Source organism: Astatotilapia calliptera, chromosome 10 (genome assembly GCF_900246225.1).
Source record: "Astatotilapia calliptera chromosome 10, fAstCal1.2, whole genome shotgun sequence".
Classification (NCBI taxonomy): Eukaryota; Metazoa; Chordata; class Actinopteri; order Cichliformes; family Cichlidae; genus Astatotilapia; species Astatotilapia calliptera.
Genome location: NC_039311.1, coordinates 24,097,645 through 24,115,554, shown reverse-complemented (window position 1 = coordinate 24,115,554; position 17,910 = coordinate 24,097,645). Strand labels below are relative to the sequence as shown.

The following is a 17,910-nucleotide window of genomic DNA, read 5'->3' as shown; positions in this document are numbered from 1 at the left end:
CAAGGCATATTAGTCACCAACTTAAATAAAACCCAGTGGCAATGTTTCGTGGTAATGAGGATTTGAATGTGTTTTTATAGGCTTAAGCTACTTAATGTTTGTCTACACAAACAATGGCTGTTAGCAGAAGTTGTTTATTGTGGATTTTGTTCTTTTCATGGGATTTGCTGATGATATGAAAAGTATATTACAAATTCCGAGACGCCTGCTGGTATGGAACCAAAGGGAAAAACAGAAAATAAAAGACTGTTCACCAGAGCTGACAGTCGCAGTGGGATTTGTGACAGTTAATATTTAGATATTTGTACTGAAAAGGGAATCCAGTTGGGATTCAAGACGTACATCACACAATTAAAGATTGTACAATAAAATGTAGAAATGCCTCATATTCGTCAAAAAATGCAAGGGCAGGCATTTGCAAAGGCTGCAAATGTGACTGGTGTGTGCACAGAAAACCGCCTTACCCATTTTGTTGTCAAGATGATTATAGCTGTTTGTTGCTTGCGGGCCATTGCCAGCCACAGCTCCTGTTTCAAAGCAAACACAGACATGATATGAATAATTTAAGCGGCACTTTGCCAACCACAAATAACAGGGATGGAACAAAATGAACTACAAAAAGGGTCAAAACAATGACAATACTAATGATGACGCAAATTAAAGAGACACTAAACATGTTTATGGGAAGTATTATTACATTGGTGATTTTAATATTTAGAAGTTGAGCCACATGGAAGACATGGTGAGTCTAGATGACTGAAAAGGTAAAACACACCACCAAGAAATAATTGTTTCCATGGATGCTCAGTTTAGCACTAAAAAGATACAGAGTTACTATGAATGCCATTACAATATCTCTAGATTAGTTTTCATTTTATATCCATTATTCTTTAAGACTATGAGATGAAACCTCTGTATATGCTCAATAGTGCATCCAGAGATACAAGCAAGAACTGTACAGATGAGACAGGACTGGCAGCACAGCACTGACACAACATCTAAGAGCTGAAAACTGATTTTGCCACACCTGGACATTCAATATCTCCCTCCTGGCTGTCGGGCTTAGTGGGGGAAAGAGTGCTGTTAACAACACCCCCACACTGAGCTGGCATGTAGTGGAAGGAGCGGAGGGAGGGAAACAATGGAAGGTGATCAGGAAAAAAAATATATAGAGAGATAATAACACGTTGGCTTATACAAAGGATATGCAGTCATTAAATATCACGATTATCACATCTGTGGGAGTAAAATGTTTAATGATTATTCTAATGTTTCCAAATGTGCTGAAATCTGGGCTCTGTGTTTTAAAAAAAACTTATAAAAAGATTACACATACCATCTGCTTTAGGTGGTGGTGGTGTGGCATTTGCCACTGGAGGACCAGTGGGAAACGATGTGGGTTTCATTGTTGGTGGTGGGCCTGCAGGTGTTGGACCTGTAGGTGGAGGCCCATAAGCAGGCCTGTTTGACTGGCCTTGGTATGTATGGGGCGCCATGGGATTCATTGGTGGAGGTGCCACACCTGTAGAGAAACAAAGACTGTAATTTGTCATGATTTCCTCTATTCAGTGTATAATGAGCTAATTACTTTGCATACAAAATGTGAAAAATTTGAGAGGTTTCTTTGACACGAGAACTGGAAAACTTTAAAATTAAAAGGCTTGAATCAATGACTATGTTTATCTTTTCTTCTCTTTAATAAATGACTAATTAATCAGAAACCAGTGTAGCTTGTTTCTCTGGCACACAGCCGGGACTTTAGCAACATCTTCTATCATCCCTGTGAATCTGCTGACATCATGTTACAGCTTTCAGCTGCTCAGTTATCACTTCTAAAATTATGTCAAGGTTGCAGTCTATGTAAAACAACTCCAACATGCTATCATGTACAAGACATCAGAGTGTACTGTACCGCACTAAGCTCCAGGCTGTGGTGACAGCAGCTGGTGGCGCTACTAACCTACAGCAAGTTAACCTCAGAGCACAAATGAATTCATCTGCACTAACACACCAGCTAGTTCAGGACTGTCTGTGCCCAAACAAACACTTCTTGATGAACTTAGTGATGACTGAAGACAGCAAGTATGTTTACTCTTTTACTATGTTAATTATGCAATTTCCTAAGCTTGTATGCCAAGGGTGGGCAACATTTGCTTTCTGTCTTGAAGAAAGAGTCCCGTTTTACCTACTTAAGTTAAACTTAAAAGTTAAAGTTAAACCATCAATTTGCTAGACAGCATTACCTCCTTTACAACAGGTCTGGCCAAGACGAAACAATTTTTGTTTGTTTTGTTGTTTTTTTGCATTAATATGAGACACTCCAAACTAAAACAATCCACCTAAACACTTATTATTTAATTTTTGTAATATTTACTGTTGTAGAGCAGGTGTTTGCAGCAATGAACTAAGAAAATATAAAGGTTCACAGACACAAATTAGGAGCAAATATTTAGTCAGAAGAATGACTAGTGAGAATTTAATCATTTTGTCTATGACTTGGACAGGTATCTGAAACTTTAAAACCGCTGCAGTAGAGACCTGTATCACCAAATTAGAGTGAATTAAGACATCGACAAAGATTACTAAATACATTAAGTTATTAGTAATTATGATGTGTGTCAGAAATGTGTAATTTAGTTTAATGAGAATAACTGCACCATCAAATCATGCCATCGGATGTTAAAAGGATAGATGTTTCAAGATCAGCTAAGAGCTCTAACATGATGTCTTTGTCGCCTCACAGAAAAAGTGGCACACCTTCTGTTAGAACTGGGCTTAGAAGCACTGCAGACCAATTACAGTCTAGTGATTCAGTCACATTCAGTGCTCTTTAATGATTTGGGGGGATTTGTTTAGACTTCTTTTTTAGGGATGCCTGGGGAGGATTTAGACTGTCTGTCAGGCGGATGTATTTGTGTGTGCATGTGCTGTATAGGTTGCACACACAATCAGTGGCTGTATAGGTTTCCATTGATAGCTAGGACCAAATCCAATCCACTGGAATTTTATGCCTGATCATCTCAATTCCTTTTATTAACACTGCAGTGGTTTTCTAACAGTTCACACTGCAAAGCAAAGATTTTGTTCCACACTGTGGGAGATAACACAATAGTTGCACTGATGCTGGAAACCTATGTCCTCCTACTTTTCTTCCCAAAAAAACAACAACAAAAACACAAAAACAAAAAAGGACCTGACCTATATGAAGAAAATCTTAATAACATCCATCCTTAATGAAGTTTTAAAATGTAGTTTGGCAGGTTCATTATGTATATAGACATAAAATGGCTTCAAGTATGCTTTTGCAGACTGGAGCAACTCAACAGAACAAAACCCAATTTCATGATCACAAGCATTTTTTTTACCACTTAAACTAAATGCCCTTTGTGCCCATACAGAGTTTATTCAAAAACTGATTTATGTAGTAAAAGCATAAATAGACAAAGAACTTTAAAAAAAAAACAAAAAAAACCTTTCCTTTACAGTTTTCAATGTTACAGAAAATGTTTCACTAATAATAATAATAATAATAATAATAATAATAACAAGAAGAAGAAGATATCAACACATAGTTCTGATGGGGCAATTTTAAATCAAAGTTGACTGAAAAATTAAAGACTCAAAGCAACCGTTTGACCTCTGCAAGTACTGCACTAAAACAAACAAAAATCTAGGTTAAATTACAGAAATGCTTTGTGAAATCACTTTGCCTCTGTGGTCACATATTACACAACCAATTTATGTCAAGCTAAATCATGTAACAAAGCCACTTCCTGTTACTAAGACTCTTTATGAGTGTTTTTTGTTACCGCTGTGAGCTAACTGAAGGCTACCCTTAACCCTCACAGGAAATTAAAATGTAACCAATAACCTTGAGATACAAATGAGTGAAACTGGTTAATATCAACAGCATTAATTTGTGCATTTTTCATTTTTCATCATTATCACCAGAGGCTGTGCCAAAAAGTAAAAGTGGTCCCAAAAGCTAAATTATATTCAGTATAAGAAACAATATGGTTTGTATTTGAACTTTGTATTCAGACTAAATGAGTTTCTGTGCTTGGGAGGGAGCCAGAGGCCACAGCAGGCCAACATGTTCAGTGTAGGAACAGAGGGCAATGTCCAGCTCCAACATATCAGCATTCTAGATATGCATATCTCCAACACATATCAATGAAAGAAGACAATGACAGGGAGAAATTAAAGCAATCACACCACAGAAAAGATACCAGAAAGGAACAGTGCCAAATTAACACACATTACAGTATATATTTTCAAGTAATTAAATAAGCAATAATTGCATGATAATAATTGGTTAAAGTTCAGTGCTTTCAGTGAAACCCGACAGGATGATTCATCTATTTACTGATTTGACCCCAGGACAGGGGGCATCATTATGGTTTCATTTGCAACAACTAAGAATTGTTGCCTCACCACTGTGTAATTACATCTTTTTTTAAAATGAAATTGCATTGGGTTAGTGCAGTGGCCTCTGGAAGTTCAGTGTTGTACACAGAATTCAACTGAACAGTGCATACAGTGGTGTGAAAAAATGTTTGCCCTCTTCCTGATTTCCGAGTGTTTTGCACATTTGTCACACTTGTTTCAGATCATCAAACAAATTTTAATATTGGACGAAGATAACCCGAGTAAATACAAAAAGCATTTTTTTAAATGACGATTTCACTGATGATGGTGAAAAAGTAATCTCTCCTCTTGTTAAACATAAATTAACTGTCACTAAACACATTTTTTGGAAAGCTGAATTCAGTTTCACTAAACTCAGGCCTGATTACTGACAGACCTGTTGAAACAAGAAATCACTTAAATAGAACCTGTCTGACAAAGTGAAGCAGGCTAAAAGACCTCAAAAACAACACATCATGCCAAGGTCTGAACCTGAGAAAAAGTCACTGACAGTTACCAATCTGAAAAGGTTTACAAAGCCATTTCTAAGGCTTTGGGACTCTATTGAAGCCATTATATACAAATGGAGAAAACTTGGAAGATTGGTGAAGCTTCACAGGAGCAGCCGGCCTACCAAAATTATCCAAGAAAGCATAGAGAACACATCTAGGAGGTCACAAAAGAACCCAGAAGAACATTAAAGAATCACAGGCTTCATGTGTCTCTGTTGAGGCCAGAGATCATGATTCAACAATAATGAAGAGACTGGGCAAAAATTGTCATACCACTGGTAAAATATGGTGGTGGTAGTGGGATGGTCTGGGGCTGTTTTACTGCCTCAGAACCTGGAAGACTTGCTGTGGTATATGGAACCATGATTTCTGCTGTCTACTAAAGCATCCTGAAGGAGAATGTCCAGCCATCTGTTCGTGATCTCAAACTAAAGTGCACTCGGGTTCTGCAGCAGAATAATGATCCAAAACACACCAGCAAGTCCACTTCTGAATGACTTAAGAAAAACAAAATGAAGACTTTAGAGTGGCCTAGTCAAAGTCCTGACCTAAATCTGACTGAGATGCTGTGACATTAGGGGTGGGGGAAAAAATAGATACTGTGTAGTATCGTGATATTTTGTTTGCTAATAATGTATCGATACAGGGACAGCAAAAATCGATATTTTGTTACAAAAAAGGTTTTTTTGCTCAGAGCATGTTGATCCTTTTTCTGAGCAAGAATCCTGACATTCCTTCACTGTCCAAATGTGTTTAACTTTTTTTTTGGCAGCAATAAACATGACAGTTTACTTATTTTAATTTAAGACATGTTTTATTTTAATTAAGTTTGAAACTTTTTTATTTAATGTAAATTTATATTTTGTTTTAATTTACTTTCAAATTCTTCAGTTGCTGAAGGGGCTGCATAGTTTTCATAAATTGCTTAGTTCAGAATAGCTATAATTGTACCAGATGGTTGCATTCAGTTAAGTTGGACTAGACTGTAATACAAACCGTTCAGTTTGTCAACAATAAAACTGACTGAAATGAGAGAAAGACTGAGTGCGAGACTTTGATATTAGATAAAATGAATATTGATAAAGTTTAACTTTATGTACAGAATCTGAATATTGCAAAATATTTTTTTTTTTTAAATCGCAATAATATCATATCGTGCGTTAAGTATTGTGATAATATCGTATCGTGGGATGTATGGTGATTCCCACCTCTATGTGACATGACCTTAAAAAGATGGTTCACGCTTGAAAACCCTCCAATGTGGCTGAATTATGGTAAATGGCCTGTATTTGTATAGCGCTTTTCTAGTCCCTAAGGACCCCAAAGCGCTTTACACAACCAGTTATTCACAGAGGCACACTGACAGAGGCGAGGCTGCCGGACACTGGCGCCGGGCCCTCTGACCACCACCAGTAGGTAACGGGTGAAGTGTCTTGCCAAAGGACACAACAACCGAGACTGTTGTGGGATTATAATATTATTTTATGCCATGTTAGACCCCTAATTAAAGATTGTGAATTATTATGTAGTTTTAGTTTGCATTATTCTCCTGAATTAGAAGAAGGTGATAACTATTGCATTTGTTAAACTGATTTGCATTACATTAGACCGCTGATTTATTGTGAATGAATGATATTGTTATATGATGCATTATACTGCTGAGTTATAAGAAATACTGTTCGCAGAAAGTCATCGCCTTATTTGTCTGATTAGAAGAGAACAGAATATACTGGAGTTTTCTGCCCCATCTCAGCAGGAGCAGATAAACAGGGAGCCAAGGTCGTAGCTTAGGCGCTGTGTGAGAGAAAGAATGTGAATGTTTAGGCTTTTATGATTAGGTGGGGGCCACTAGAGGCTATAAGAGTTTGATCAATGCTCCACCATTTTGAGATCTGATGCTGTCTGCGTACGGTGTCCATCTCCCACGCATGTGATCATTAAAATCATCGTTTGACTCAACCCGGCCGGACCAGTGTTGTTATTGTGGTTTTTCCTCTTGTATCCATCCCCAATATTTGAATCCGTAACAGTTTGGGGGCTCGTCCTGTGGTATTGGGGTGGAAGTTGGAGGTTTGGATGGTCCGAGGTTGTCGAACGGACAGGCACAAGCCAGTGGTCTGACGTGAGTGGGCATAAGCCGGCTTATACAAAGGTAAGGCACTACCTGTTGAATCTATTTCCAAAGTGTGCCAAATTGGACATGATAAAATTAAAGTCTACTCACTGAAGTTATTGGTAGAAGGCCTGTTTTGATTTTGATGAAAAAAATCTCATGAGAACTGAAGCTGAAGTAATGATAATGAAACGTTGAAAGTGACAGTACTGAGTATTTAAAGCAGTTGGACTGCTGATTGAAGTTAAAGCAGTTGGACTGCTGAGTGAATTTAGTTTGATAGGGAATTGGTCATTTTGTGGGTTAGAGTCCCATTGGTCAGACAGGTTGGACCTGGGTCAGTCATACACTTGTTTTGGGGTATTGACTGTTGTTTCAAAGTATTATAAATTATTATAGAACGGCGGTTGGACCGCTAAGAAACGCAGTGCTCAGAGGTAACGCTTGCCAAGGCCGGGGACGCCTAGGCCTTGTACTCTTTGAGGGATAGTCAGTTGGTCACTGTCACATTCAAAATGGAGATATGTAATAATAAACACTGGTCCCCATCTTTTGGGTGCTCTCTTGAAATAGTCAGCAATTTAAAAGTAGGGGCATGTGCTGAGAGGTGGTGCTGCACAAGAACAAGAGCAAAATAAAGAAAAATTATTGTGTTTAGCTTTGATAAATTCAAATTAAAATGTACCATTACACTCAGAGGATCAATATGAAATCAAATATATGCTAATTTTGTATGAAGTACATGGCTGATAACTGTTCTGTCCTGAGCATTTGTTTTTACAGCACCCACTTGACCACACCAACAGTTTCTCGCCACCAACAGGGGGTACTTGCAAAGAATAGGGAGGAATATCATCAAAACTGGGAAAGGTAAGCCCCGAAGGGGGGTGATAACACCATAACTTTCACTTATGGTCAAATTCTCAAAATTTGACCCCAAACTAGAAAATTCTTCAAACATTTAGAGACAGAGTGGATAAACATAATGTCGCAAACCACATAAGGATGGAGCATTTGAATCGATAAGATGGTGAAATAACACGCAGTAAAATGTTGATCATGTTGATTCTGTTTATTCCAGTGTGCAGAGCAAGGCTATTATTATTAACGAAAACAAATGAAATAACGAAAACTAGAAGTGAAAAAACATTTTCGTTAACGGAAATAAAATAAAAACAAAAAAAGGAAAACTAACTAAAACTGTAATGAGTGTTCACAAAACTAACTAAAATTAACTGAATTTATAGCAAAATGTGTTTAGTTTCATTGATGTGTGCGTGTCCTACAATAGTCAAGGGTGAAAATGAAGTTTAGCTTCCAGATTTTTTCTTGCTGTCTCATTATGCCAGCAGGTGGCAAGTACGTTAGTCGAGTCGTCTGTGTTGCTGCTCCGTCCACGCGCAGAATCATGTCAGGAAAAGTCGGGAGAAAGCGTCAGAGTCCAATTTGGGATTACTTTGAATACGACTGTGTTTTGGATAAAGCAAGTGTCTTGTAGTGGAAAGAGACAAATTGAGGGGCAAATAAGGGACATTTCTAAAGGGAAAAAATCCCACAAACCTTAAAGTGCACTTGAAAAGTTCACACCAGAAAGCTAACCTAGCTTACCTTGAGAAGGTACGGGAGCACACTCAACCGTCATCCCCAGAAAACAGAAGCTAACCCCAGACAAGGCGGCGTGATGCATCCCGAGACAACAGGACTGGGATATCTACATGACTGTGTGAGTCAATTGCCTTCAAAAAGTTTATCAATTCATTTGAACCAAAATTACGAACACCCGGTGCTGCAAGAGTTAATAGTCTCAATACCCAAGGATAAGCATAAGAGCATGACTGATATGATGAAACTGGGATTTTGTTACACTTAATTATTGCAGACACAACTAAAACTATAACTGACACTAATCAAAACTAAACTGAAACTAAGGATTTTCAGAAAACAAAAACTAGACTAAACTAGCAAACAATTGGTAAAAACTAATTACAACTGATATAAAATTGAAAATCTGAAGTCGAAGCTAAATAAAAATAAAAACTAATGAAAACTGCAAAGCTATTAAAACCCTGGTGCAGAGATTGGCAAATCTGACCAGCAAATGTTATCAAATGGATTGTCGGAACAGTCAGCGTTAAAGTCACCTTTGACAGTCCAGACTAAGATGGCGTTGAACATCTTCAGGGCGGAAAAGGGTTGGTGTGACCAAGGTGTGGTTTGGCTTGTTGTATGTATATTTCAAGATCATATGGCTCTGGATGGACCAGTTACCAGGGCATGGAAGGAGGACAGACTCATTAAATGAGGAGAAGGAATTTCCTGCGATTGAAGATCCTCTGGGTGAGTGGTTGACTAAAAGCATGCATAAAATAAAAGCTATTTTTTGTTATTGATTGATAATTGGCCACATTTACAGCTGTATTGACTTGTTGTGGACGCAGTCTACTTCATGTTTAAGCACTCTAATTAACAGATTGAACATAGAGACATTAAAGGAAGAGTATGCAGCGCCACCCTGTCAGATGCCAGTCACGGTGGGGCTCAGTGATGAATCAGGTTAGCCGGATTCATAGCATGAATCAAGACAAAGATTCCCCTGCTGTGGTCAGTGAGGGAAAAGCAGGGGGAAATAAAATTTAAAAGAGGCATTCATAAACGTTTATGTGTCAAGTTTATTAATGGGATAAAAGGGGGTGTTTTACTGTTATTTTAGCATCAGCATTATTGTTACATCAGAATCATATAACAAACATTGCATTGATCATTTATTGAAGCTTTTGACATTGTACTAACATTTGTGTTCCAGTGATTGTTATAACCTCAGGTTAATCTTCTATTTACAGGTGTCAGGATAATCATATGATCTTTCATTGCAGGTGTAACCATGATCATTTTTATACATATTGCAGTTTGTTGCTCATTATAGAGTTGTGCTCAAGTTAATAAGGGTTAAAAGCTACAGTCAACGCGATGTTTGGCTGATCTATGGACTGGAGTGACTTCGAGCATAGAAGGCCTCACGCGCTTACATAACACTGATATCATGTTTTTCTTGGCGATCTTTTATTCAGTTATATCTTTTGCTAAGTTTTAAGTAGTGGCAGTTAATTAAACGACATTCATTTAATATTACATACCTGATTCAGAGCATTACACACAGATCAACTTAACAATCTGCGAAACCTTGTAGCTGCAATATTGTGTCTCCATAAGGGACAGTTGGCTCCAGGAGATAAGTGGGAGTCAGTGCCTGTCCTCGAGAAGGAGAGAATGTTCCTTTGCTGTGTCAAAAGTAGTCAACAAGTTCATATTCCAGTGAAGTTCATATTAATGCAGGTTTTGTTTCTTGGAAATTCTGCAGACGCAGGCTCTGGGCGGAGCCAGGAGTTGAACAGATCTAACATGACAATTAAATTGGTTTCATTCCCTGGTACAGGCTGACAGGACTGGAGCAACGACACTGGATAGGAGAAGGTCTCATACTTTCTAAGATATGAGGTCACTAACCTTTTCTTTTAATTTTCTAGCTCCGTTGATTTGACACATGGGAACGTGTCAAAGAAGGGGGGAAGTTGAGTTTTAACATCAAACAAGGGTTATATGAACATCTTTATGACTTCATTTGTGTTTTAATAACTTAGGTATGGTAAAGCTTAAGCTAATAGTGACCCAAGAGGTTTCCGGACTTTTTTTAGAGATCCAGTGAGAAGCATAAATCATTATTTCTATGTTTAAGCGTTAATCATTGAAATGAACTGAATAGCGTTTAGATGATAAAATGCTTGTGTTCATGAGAAGCTGAGTACCACACTGGAGAGGAAACCATGGGACAGTAGGCGGAAGCAAACACATGATTTTTGGGGGGGGCAAATGTTAGGATTAAAAATGGCTAATTTGTTTTTGATGTCTTTTGTTAAAATGAGTGGTTTTAATAATTTTCAGACACACCTTGCAAATGTGCTTATAATGAGTTGGCACTCGGTCTTTTGAAGGTCATAAGCTTCGTTCGGCGTGATGGTCCAGACTGATAAAGTGTAGGAAATGCCTTGAGTGCAGAGGGCTAACAGCATTAACCCTTTAAGACCTACCATAGAACCAAGTCCGCCAGAGCTTATATCATATTTTTACATGCTGTGGAGCCATTTTTGGGAGCATTTCAAGTTGCTATACATCAATACAACCATTATAGCCCAGATTTTAATAATATGTATTCATTAAGTGCATAGTAATTACATAAATTGCAAAAAAGTGCAATAAACTACAAAAAAATTGAAAATCGTTTTTGCTTTTTTAACATATATTTGTAGTTAGAGAAATTTAAGAGGCTTATCCCTCAAAACTGTAAATACAAAAAAGTTGCACAAAATAGTTTCCCACCACAGGAAATTTATTTTGAGTGTCTTCATAGTTTTATTTTTGAAATACACCAATTTTTATACACTGCAGGAAAAACGAAAATAAATATTATACTGCAAATTTGCAAAAAAGCAGCATATGCATCAAAATAAACTATTTCCAGCAGTGCAATATGAGTCCTAAGCATCCCAGAAACGACACAGAAAGTCATAAAGTCAAAGATAACTTTTAAAAAGACGAGTATAGGCCCTGAGGCCCTGATAGTAAAAAAGACTACATTTCCGCGAAAATGACGTCACTTCCGGTTTCGGGCATGTAATGGCGGAAATGCAAAAGTTCGCGCTGACATCTATTCCAACGTAGGAAGTGTTATGACCAGCTGATTGGATCGGTAAAGCGTGTTTCTGGAATATTATGTTTTTGTTCCTGCAAGCGCTTTTTATTCAGTTTTTGCAAAGCTTTATGTGCTGATGGCATAAGATGTAAGTACAACTCCTCCGGTTTCATATGCAAAAAAAATTTTTGCGCTAGCTTACGTGGTTGCAGTGCTACCGGGATTTAAAAATAGTTACGCAAAACAGAGCGTGCCCACTCCGATCGGCTGTAAAGGGTTAACCATGAAGGGGTTGGCGGAAATCCAGGAACACCAGACCAACGAGGTTCGAGAGGCTCTTGGGCAAAAGGGGGACACGTTCCTGTTCCTTTTTCTGGGGAATACACAGGACACACAGGACCCGAGGATACACAGATCGTTGTTTGAAATCGGGGCAGAATAATCCCCTGATCTGTGCAACGACTGAAGGGTTGTCTAACCCCTGAGGTTGAAGAAAGAAGAGCAGAGGATCACCCAACTGGAAGACACTGGTGGCTGCAGCAATAAAATAAAGGCTAAAAGCTCCTCGGACAGGGGTTCTAGTCTGAATACGTCTGGAGGGTATAAGGTAGCACCAAAATAAAGCTGTGGCAGAACTGGGGAGTGTCATCTGTACCTGCTACTGTTGTAATAATAGTTTTTCTTGCATCTGAACTGCGCAAACACAGAGGCCATCTCACATATGGTTCGCCCAACAGGGGGACAAAGGGCCTCAGGGGGAAGAAGAAATGAACCCGGCCACACTGGATTACAGGGTGTAGGTGAGCTCTTTATTCTAAAGAGCTCAACAGGGGGAGTGTGAGATTATAATATTATTTTATGCCATGTTAGACACCTAATTAAAGATTGTGAATTATTACGTAGTTTTAGTTTGAATTATTCTCCTGAATTAGAAGAAGGTGATAACTGATGCATTATACTGCTGAGTTATAAGAAATACTGTTCGCAGAAAGTCATCGCCTTATTTGTCTGATTAGAAGAGAACAGAACATACTGGAGTTTTCTGCCCCATCTCAGCAGGAGCAGTTAAACAGGGAGCCAAGGTCGTAGCTTAGGCGCCGTGTGAGAGAAAGCATGTGAATGTTTAGGCTTTTATGACTAGGTGGGGGCCACTAGAGGCTATAAGAGTTTGATCAATGCTCCACCATTTTGAGATCTGATGCTGTCTGCGTACGGTGTCCATCTCCCACGCGTGTGATCATTAAAATCATCGTTTGACTCAACCCGGCCGGACCAGTGTTGTTATTGTGGTTTTTCCTCTTGTATCCATCCCCAATATTTGAATCCGTAACACTGTCCAAGCCGGGGCTCGAACCGGCAACCTTCTGATTACAAGGCGAACTCCAAACTCTTGAGCCACGATCGCCCCGAATTACAACAATTCTGTAAGAACAAGCGGCCAAAATTATTTCACAGCACTTTAAAGGACTAACTGCCAGTTATTGCAAACACTTGATTGCAGTTTTTGCTACTAAGGGTGGCCCAACCAGTTATTAGGTTTAGGGGGGTAATCGCTTTAACTTTTTTTTTTTTTTTTTTTTACTCTTTTTAATAACAAACACCTTCATTTAATAAGTGCATTTTATGTTTACTTGTGTTACCTTTACATGAAAGTGTGACAAACATACAAAAGAACAGGAAATCAGGAAGAGTGCAAACACTTTTTCACACCACTGTATATGCCCTTTCCAATAACATAACAAATAATACCATATGTATTTGGTTACATGAAATAACAGTAACAATTAGTTCCATCGTAAGGACAGACTCCAGCTATAGGTGGAGAAAGGCCTTGTTATGCTCTTTATCCTCATGAGTTTAGCTTTCCACTTGTGGCAGCTGGTTAGAGTGGCACTCTACCAGCAGATTTCCACACCAGAGCAAGGACTATAGGGCAAGAGGCTCAAGACGGCTCAAGTATAAAAGGCACAAGAGACAAGAGCAAGTTAACCAACTCACTTGTAGGAAAACATGGAAAAACTGGACGCAAAGGACTATAGGTCAATAGCACCTGAACATTCGAAATAAGACTGATGGGATTGTCAATTTATATATTAATCTTAATGTTGTTTTGGATGAAAACAACACTGTGAAATAATTTGCAAGAAAAAATTATGTCTTTGTCAGTTTGTCCAGGTTTCCCAGCCACGTAAAGTCTATGTGTGGGGAAACACTGAGTATCTCTTTGTTATATGCCTTGATGTACTTACCTGGCTGTGTATAGCCGTGCAGAGAGGTGGGAGGCATTCCTGGGCCCGGGGGTTGGGTAGTGCTGTAAGACATGTTGGGAGGTGGTGGTAGTGGTGCTGCTGAGCTGTAAGATGCTGATGATGGCAGTGATGGCCCTGCTAAGGTTGCAGCTGGATTCACATGATTTGCCACAGGGCCCATTGGAGGCGCACTAATGGAGGTTGCTGGCCCCAGTGGTGGTGTAGGTGTGTTGTACTGCCATGCTGGAGTCATGGGCTGCTGAGGGTTGGGGTAGTAGCTACTAGAAGACACAGAAGGAGGAGGTGGTGTTGCCTGTGCAGGAGGCATTGGCATCCTAGGACCAGGACTGGGGCTGGCAGACTGAGGAGGGGTATGTGATGGATGACCTCCCATTGGAGGCCTGGGCAACAGTGGCTGGCCTGCAGAAGATGGGTAGGAGGTGGGTGGTGGGCCTGGCTGATATGAGCTAACTGGGGGAATAGGCTGGTATAGCCCAGCTGGGTAAAGTCCAGGGCCAGGGGGTGCAGGAGCTTTGGCCTGCACTGGATTGTATGGTGGTTGATTAGTCATCCCATAACTAACCCCTGGTAGCTGCTGGAGGGCAACAGGATTCTGTGATGGACCTGGAGACCAGAGGAGGATAAATACAGACATGTTAATACATTTTTCTCACAGTTTGAGTAATTAAAATCAGACATGAAAATCATTTAATTCTCTGGTTAATTTTATGTCAATTTTATTTTTTTATAAAAACTCTTATTTCAATCCCTTTGTTTAGGGGAAAAGATCTGCCTGACTACTCGCCAACATTTCACAATGGCTGCAGCTCTTTAAATAACAGTATTGTCATGTAGGATAAGAGTTATATCTGAAATTTAGCCTTCGGTTCAAAAGCAGTAAAGCCTTTAGCGTTACAGAGAGATGTAACCAGCAATGTTATAGATTTCAAGCTAGGGGCTATTTTTTGTGATTCAAGTGCATTTTAATTAAGGCAATCCACTTGCTTTAAATGTTTTTATATGAAAAACAGATGGCACAGTGCTGGCAGTGAAAACTACACGGATGCATCAAATGACCAATGAGCCGACAGCCCAGAGGAGTAATCTCTTTACTTGGATTTAATTTGTTGTGATTTTCCCTCAGTGACAGTGGGTTTCAGGCTTACTTACTGAACACAGCAGTGATAAAAGCTGACACCTGTGCACCATTAAAATGCTGTGTTTACTGTGCAGATACTAGGCTAAAAATGTAACACAAACATCTCAGTTTCAAGAGTGTCAAACATTAATAACAATAGGCGATGTAAGATCTTGTTATGAACAGGAAACAGTTGTCAAATTCTAAATAGTTATAAGGAAGGAGGAAGGAAAGCAGGACAAAAACTACCAAGAATGATCTAATCAGCACACTTTAATTTGCAGCATCAATGTGATGCCATTTGTGGCCAAAACGATTATGTAATGCAAGCAGTTTCACTACTATGCATTTATTCCTTTACTTTATAACTGACAGCAGAGCTAAGTCAGCAGAGTGAAAAGGGATTAGAAAACTTTTCTCAACATGCAAAGATAGATGACGGAACATAATCCAGTCATCTATGCCCTTTCTAAGAGCAGGGAAATTCTAAGAAAATCAGAAATCATAAAGTGCCGAGTGTGATATCAGACCTTTCACTCCAGTAAAAAAACAAAAAGCATCTAATGGTAAAACAAGAAAAACTTCACTTACAGAGTAGGAAAATACAACCCATGTGAATCTAGACTTGAGGGTGTAAATATGCATTACAATGATTAAGATAATGAAAGCAGCTCTAAAGACCACTTTATGACAGCAAGTTCAAATAGTGAGGCTGTTAATGTACTGGCGCTGTTTAACTCCAAACACAAAACTAATAATTTCAGTTTAAATGGGAGAATGCCCATGGGTAAGTGCTGTAATGAAATTATTACTAAATTGTCTTCAGAAGTTCAACCCTGTGCTGCCAGAAATACTAATACTCAAGACAAGAAAATGAACCAAAGATACAGAGACAGCGCAGACTGTCAGCTTTAACTTGAATACTAGTAAGGCAGTCAGGAAAGCCTTTTGAGTCTAGTCCACTGCAACTTCTGGCTTTAACAAAAACTGGGTATATGATAATGATACCGAATAAAATATAAATCAGTCAAGAAAAAAACCCAACAACAACAAAACACACACACACACAAAAACCACACCCTCACCTATGAGCATATGCAGGGGCTTGTAATGGACAGTTTCCTTATAACTGCCTTTAGTCTTTATACACGAAGCTTAGCATTATAATATGACATTTCTGTCCATTCATAAGTGATGGGAATTACACCTGATATATGGAAACATTTTTTAAACAAAGATCCATATTCACACATTAACATTTCATTTGCATAAAGATAACCCAGGATAACAAATATTATTCAAGTCATGCCACCCAGCTTTATTGATGTGCTTGATGGTTTTTTTTTCTTGTTGGTAATTGGCATTGTTTATTTTCCACTGCTGTATTTTTAACTGAACTGCAATTAGAAAAAAGAAAAAGAAAGGAAAAAAACAATGCTATATTAAAATGACCAAAATCACGTGTACTCATTTACAACTTTTGAATTGGAGCTGAGGTATTATGACCTAGGGATGCTGTTGTCTGCACAGAACAAGAAAGTTATTTCAAGTGCAGACTAATTTGATTGTGAAATATCAGTACTCCACTGGAAAACCATAAAAAGATATGAATAACCTGAAATTAAGACATTTATCTGTTTCAGGCTGCTTTGCTTTAACATATTTGGATGGTCCCCAACGTGCCACATGTACAGAAAAACGCAGGACGCAGACAAGCCAGAGCTTTTAAGCCAGCTGAAAATCCGTATTGCACAACAGTGAAAGAACTAGTAAACAAGCAAATGTATTTATTCACTGCCACTAAAACTACATCGGGAGTTTAAAAAAAAAAAAAGGAAGGGAAAAAAGGTTCAGACAAATCCAGCAGCATGAAAGGAAAAAAACAATTACTTTTCAAGTTATCAACGAGCTCGCATTATATCTACGTATATTATATTATGTTGTGTGGAGAAAGGTCGGACAATTGAACACCTGTCTCTATAATTTTATGGTGCCTGATGAGTCCTATAATCAACCTGTTGGGCTGCCACCTCGACAAGGGAAAAGTAGCAAACATTCAAACACTAACTAAATGTGTATGTATAGCGTAACTTAAAGAAAGAAACTATTTTGGTCACGTTAAGTCATCATGGTAGCATAGATCAAGATTAACCTCAGCTCTACACCTGACAGGTCGCCCCTACTTAGCTACCTATCGTTACAGTGTTACTAAGCAAGTCAGTTAGCTAACAACTAGCATCAGACACAAGATCCAAGAAGTGCCGCTAGTGCTCGTTTGTGACTACCGAAAAGCCAGTTAGCGGTTAGCTACTTCGCGTTGAAGTAAATATATTTAATAAAAGTTACTCACCATTTGCGTATGTTTGCCCTGTCCCAGTCCCATTCTGAGAATTGAACCCCGCAGTTGACATCTTGAAACAGACACCAGGATCTAATTTAGAGGTGCTTGGTTGGCGAAAAGCTAGCTACGACTTTAGCTGGCTAACTAGCTGGCTAACTAGCTGGCTGACAGTCGCGGGTAACGTTTAAACCTGTAGCTCTGACGGCGCGTAGCCTGCTCAAAGCGTCGTCCGCGGCGACGTCTCCTATTATCTCAAAAAAAAAGTTGATTAGGTGACTTGTTGACGATTACAAGCCCATCGCCATTATCAAAAAACCCGTTCGGCTATCTACGGGTGAGTAACGATGGGCCTGGTCAGAGTAATCGTGTCAGACACTTCTCCCCTTTCACCGGAAGCTGGGATCACCCAGCAGGATCAACGTAGAAACTGTCGGGCATGCGCAGTATTTACACGTGGCATTTC

At 39.0% G+C, this 17,910-nt stretch overlaps 1 protein-coding gene across 3 annotated transcripts in view; it reads right to left on the bottom strand.

Annotated features, from left to right (window-relative positions):
* Positions 1-17,866, bottom strand: part of sec24a (SEC24 homolog A, COPII coat complex component) — a 33,496-nt gene extending 15,630 nt beyond the window's left edge. For 2 of the 3 annotated variants that reach the window (XM_026181649.1, XM_026181650.1), the window contains exons 1-5: positions 17,457-17,866; positions 13,969-14,592; positions 1,337-1,522; positions 1,028-1,105; positions 465-527 (exon numbers count right to left, since the gene is read on the bottom strand). In XM_026181649.1, coding sequence (XP_026037434.1) covers positions 465-527; positions 1,028-1,105; positions 1,337-1,522; positions 13,969-14,592; positions 17,457-17,517 — 1,012 coding nt within the window. In that variant the 5' untranslated portion in view covers positions 17,518-17,866. The remainder of the gene's footprint in view (positions 1-464; positions 528-1,027; positions 1,106-1,336; positions 1,523-13,968; positions 14,593-17,456) is intronic. The other variant, XM_026181651.1, reaches the window with a different exon arrangement.
* Positions 17,867-17,910: the final 44 nt, after the last annotated feature.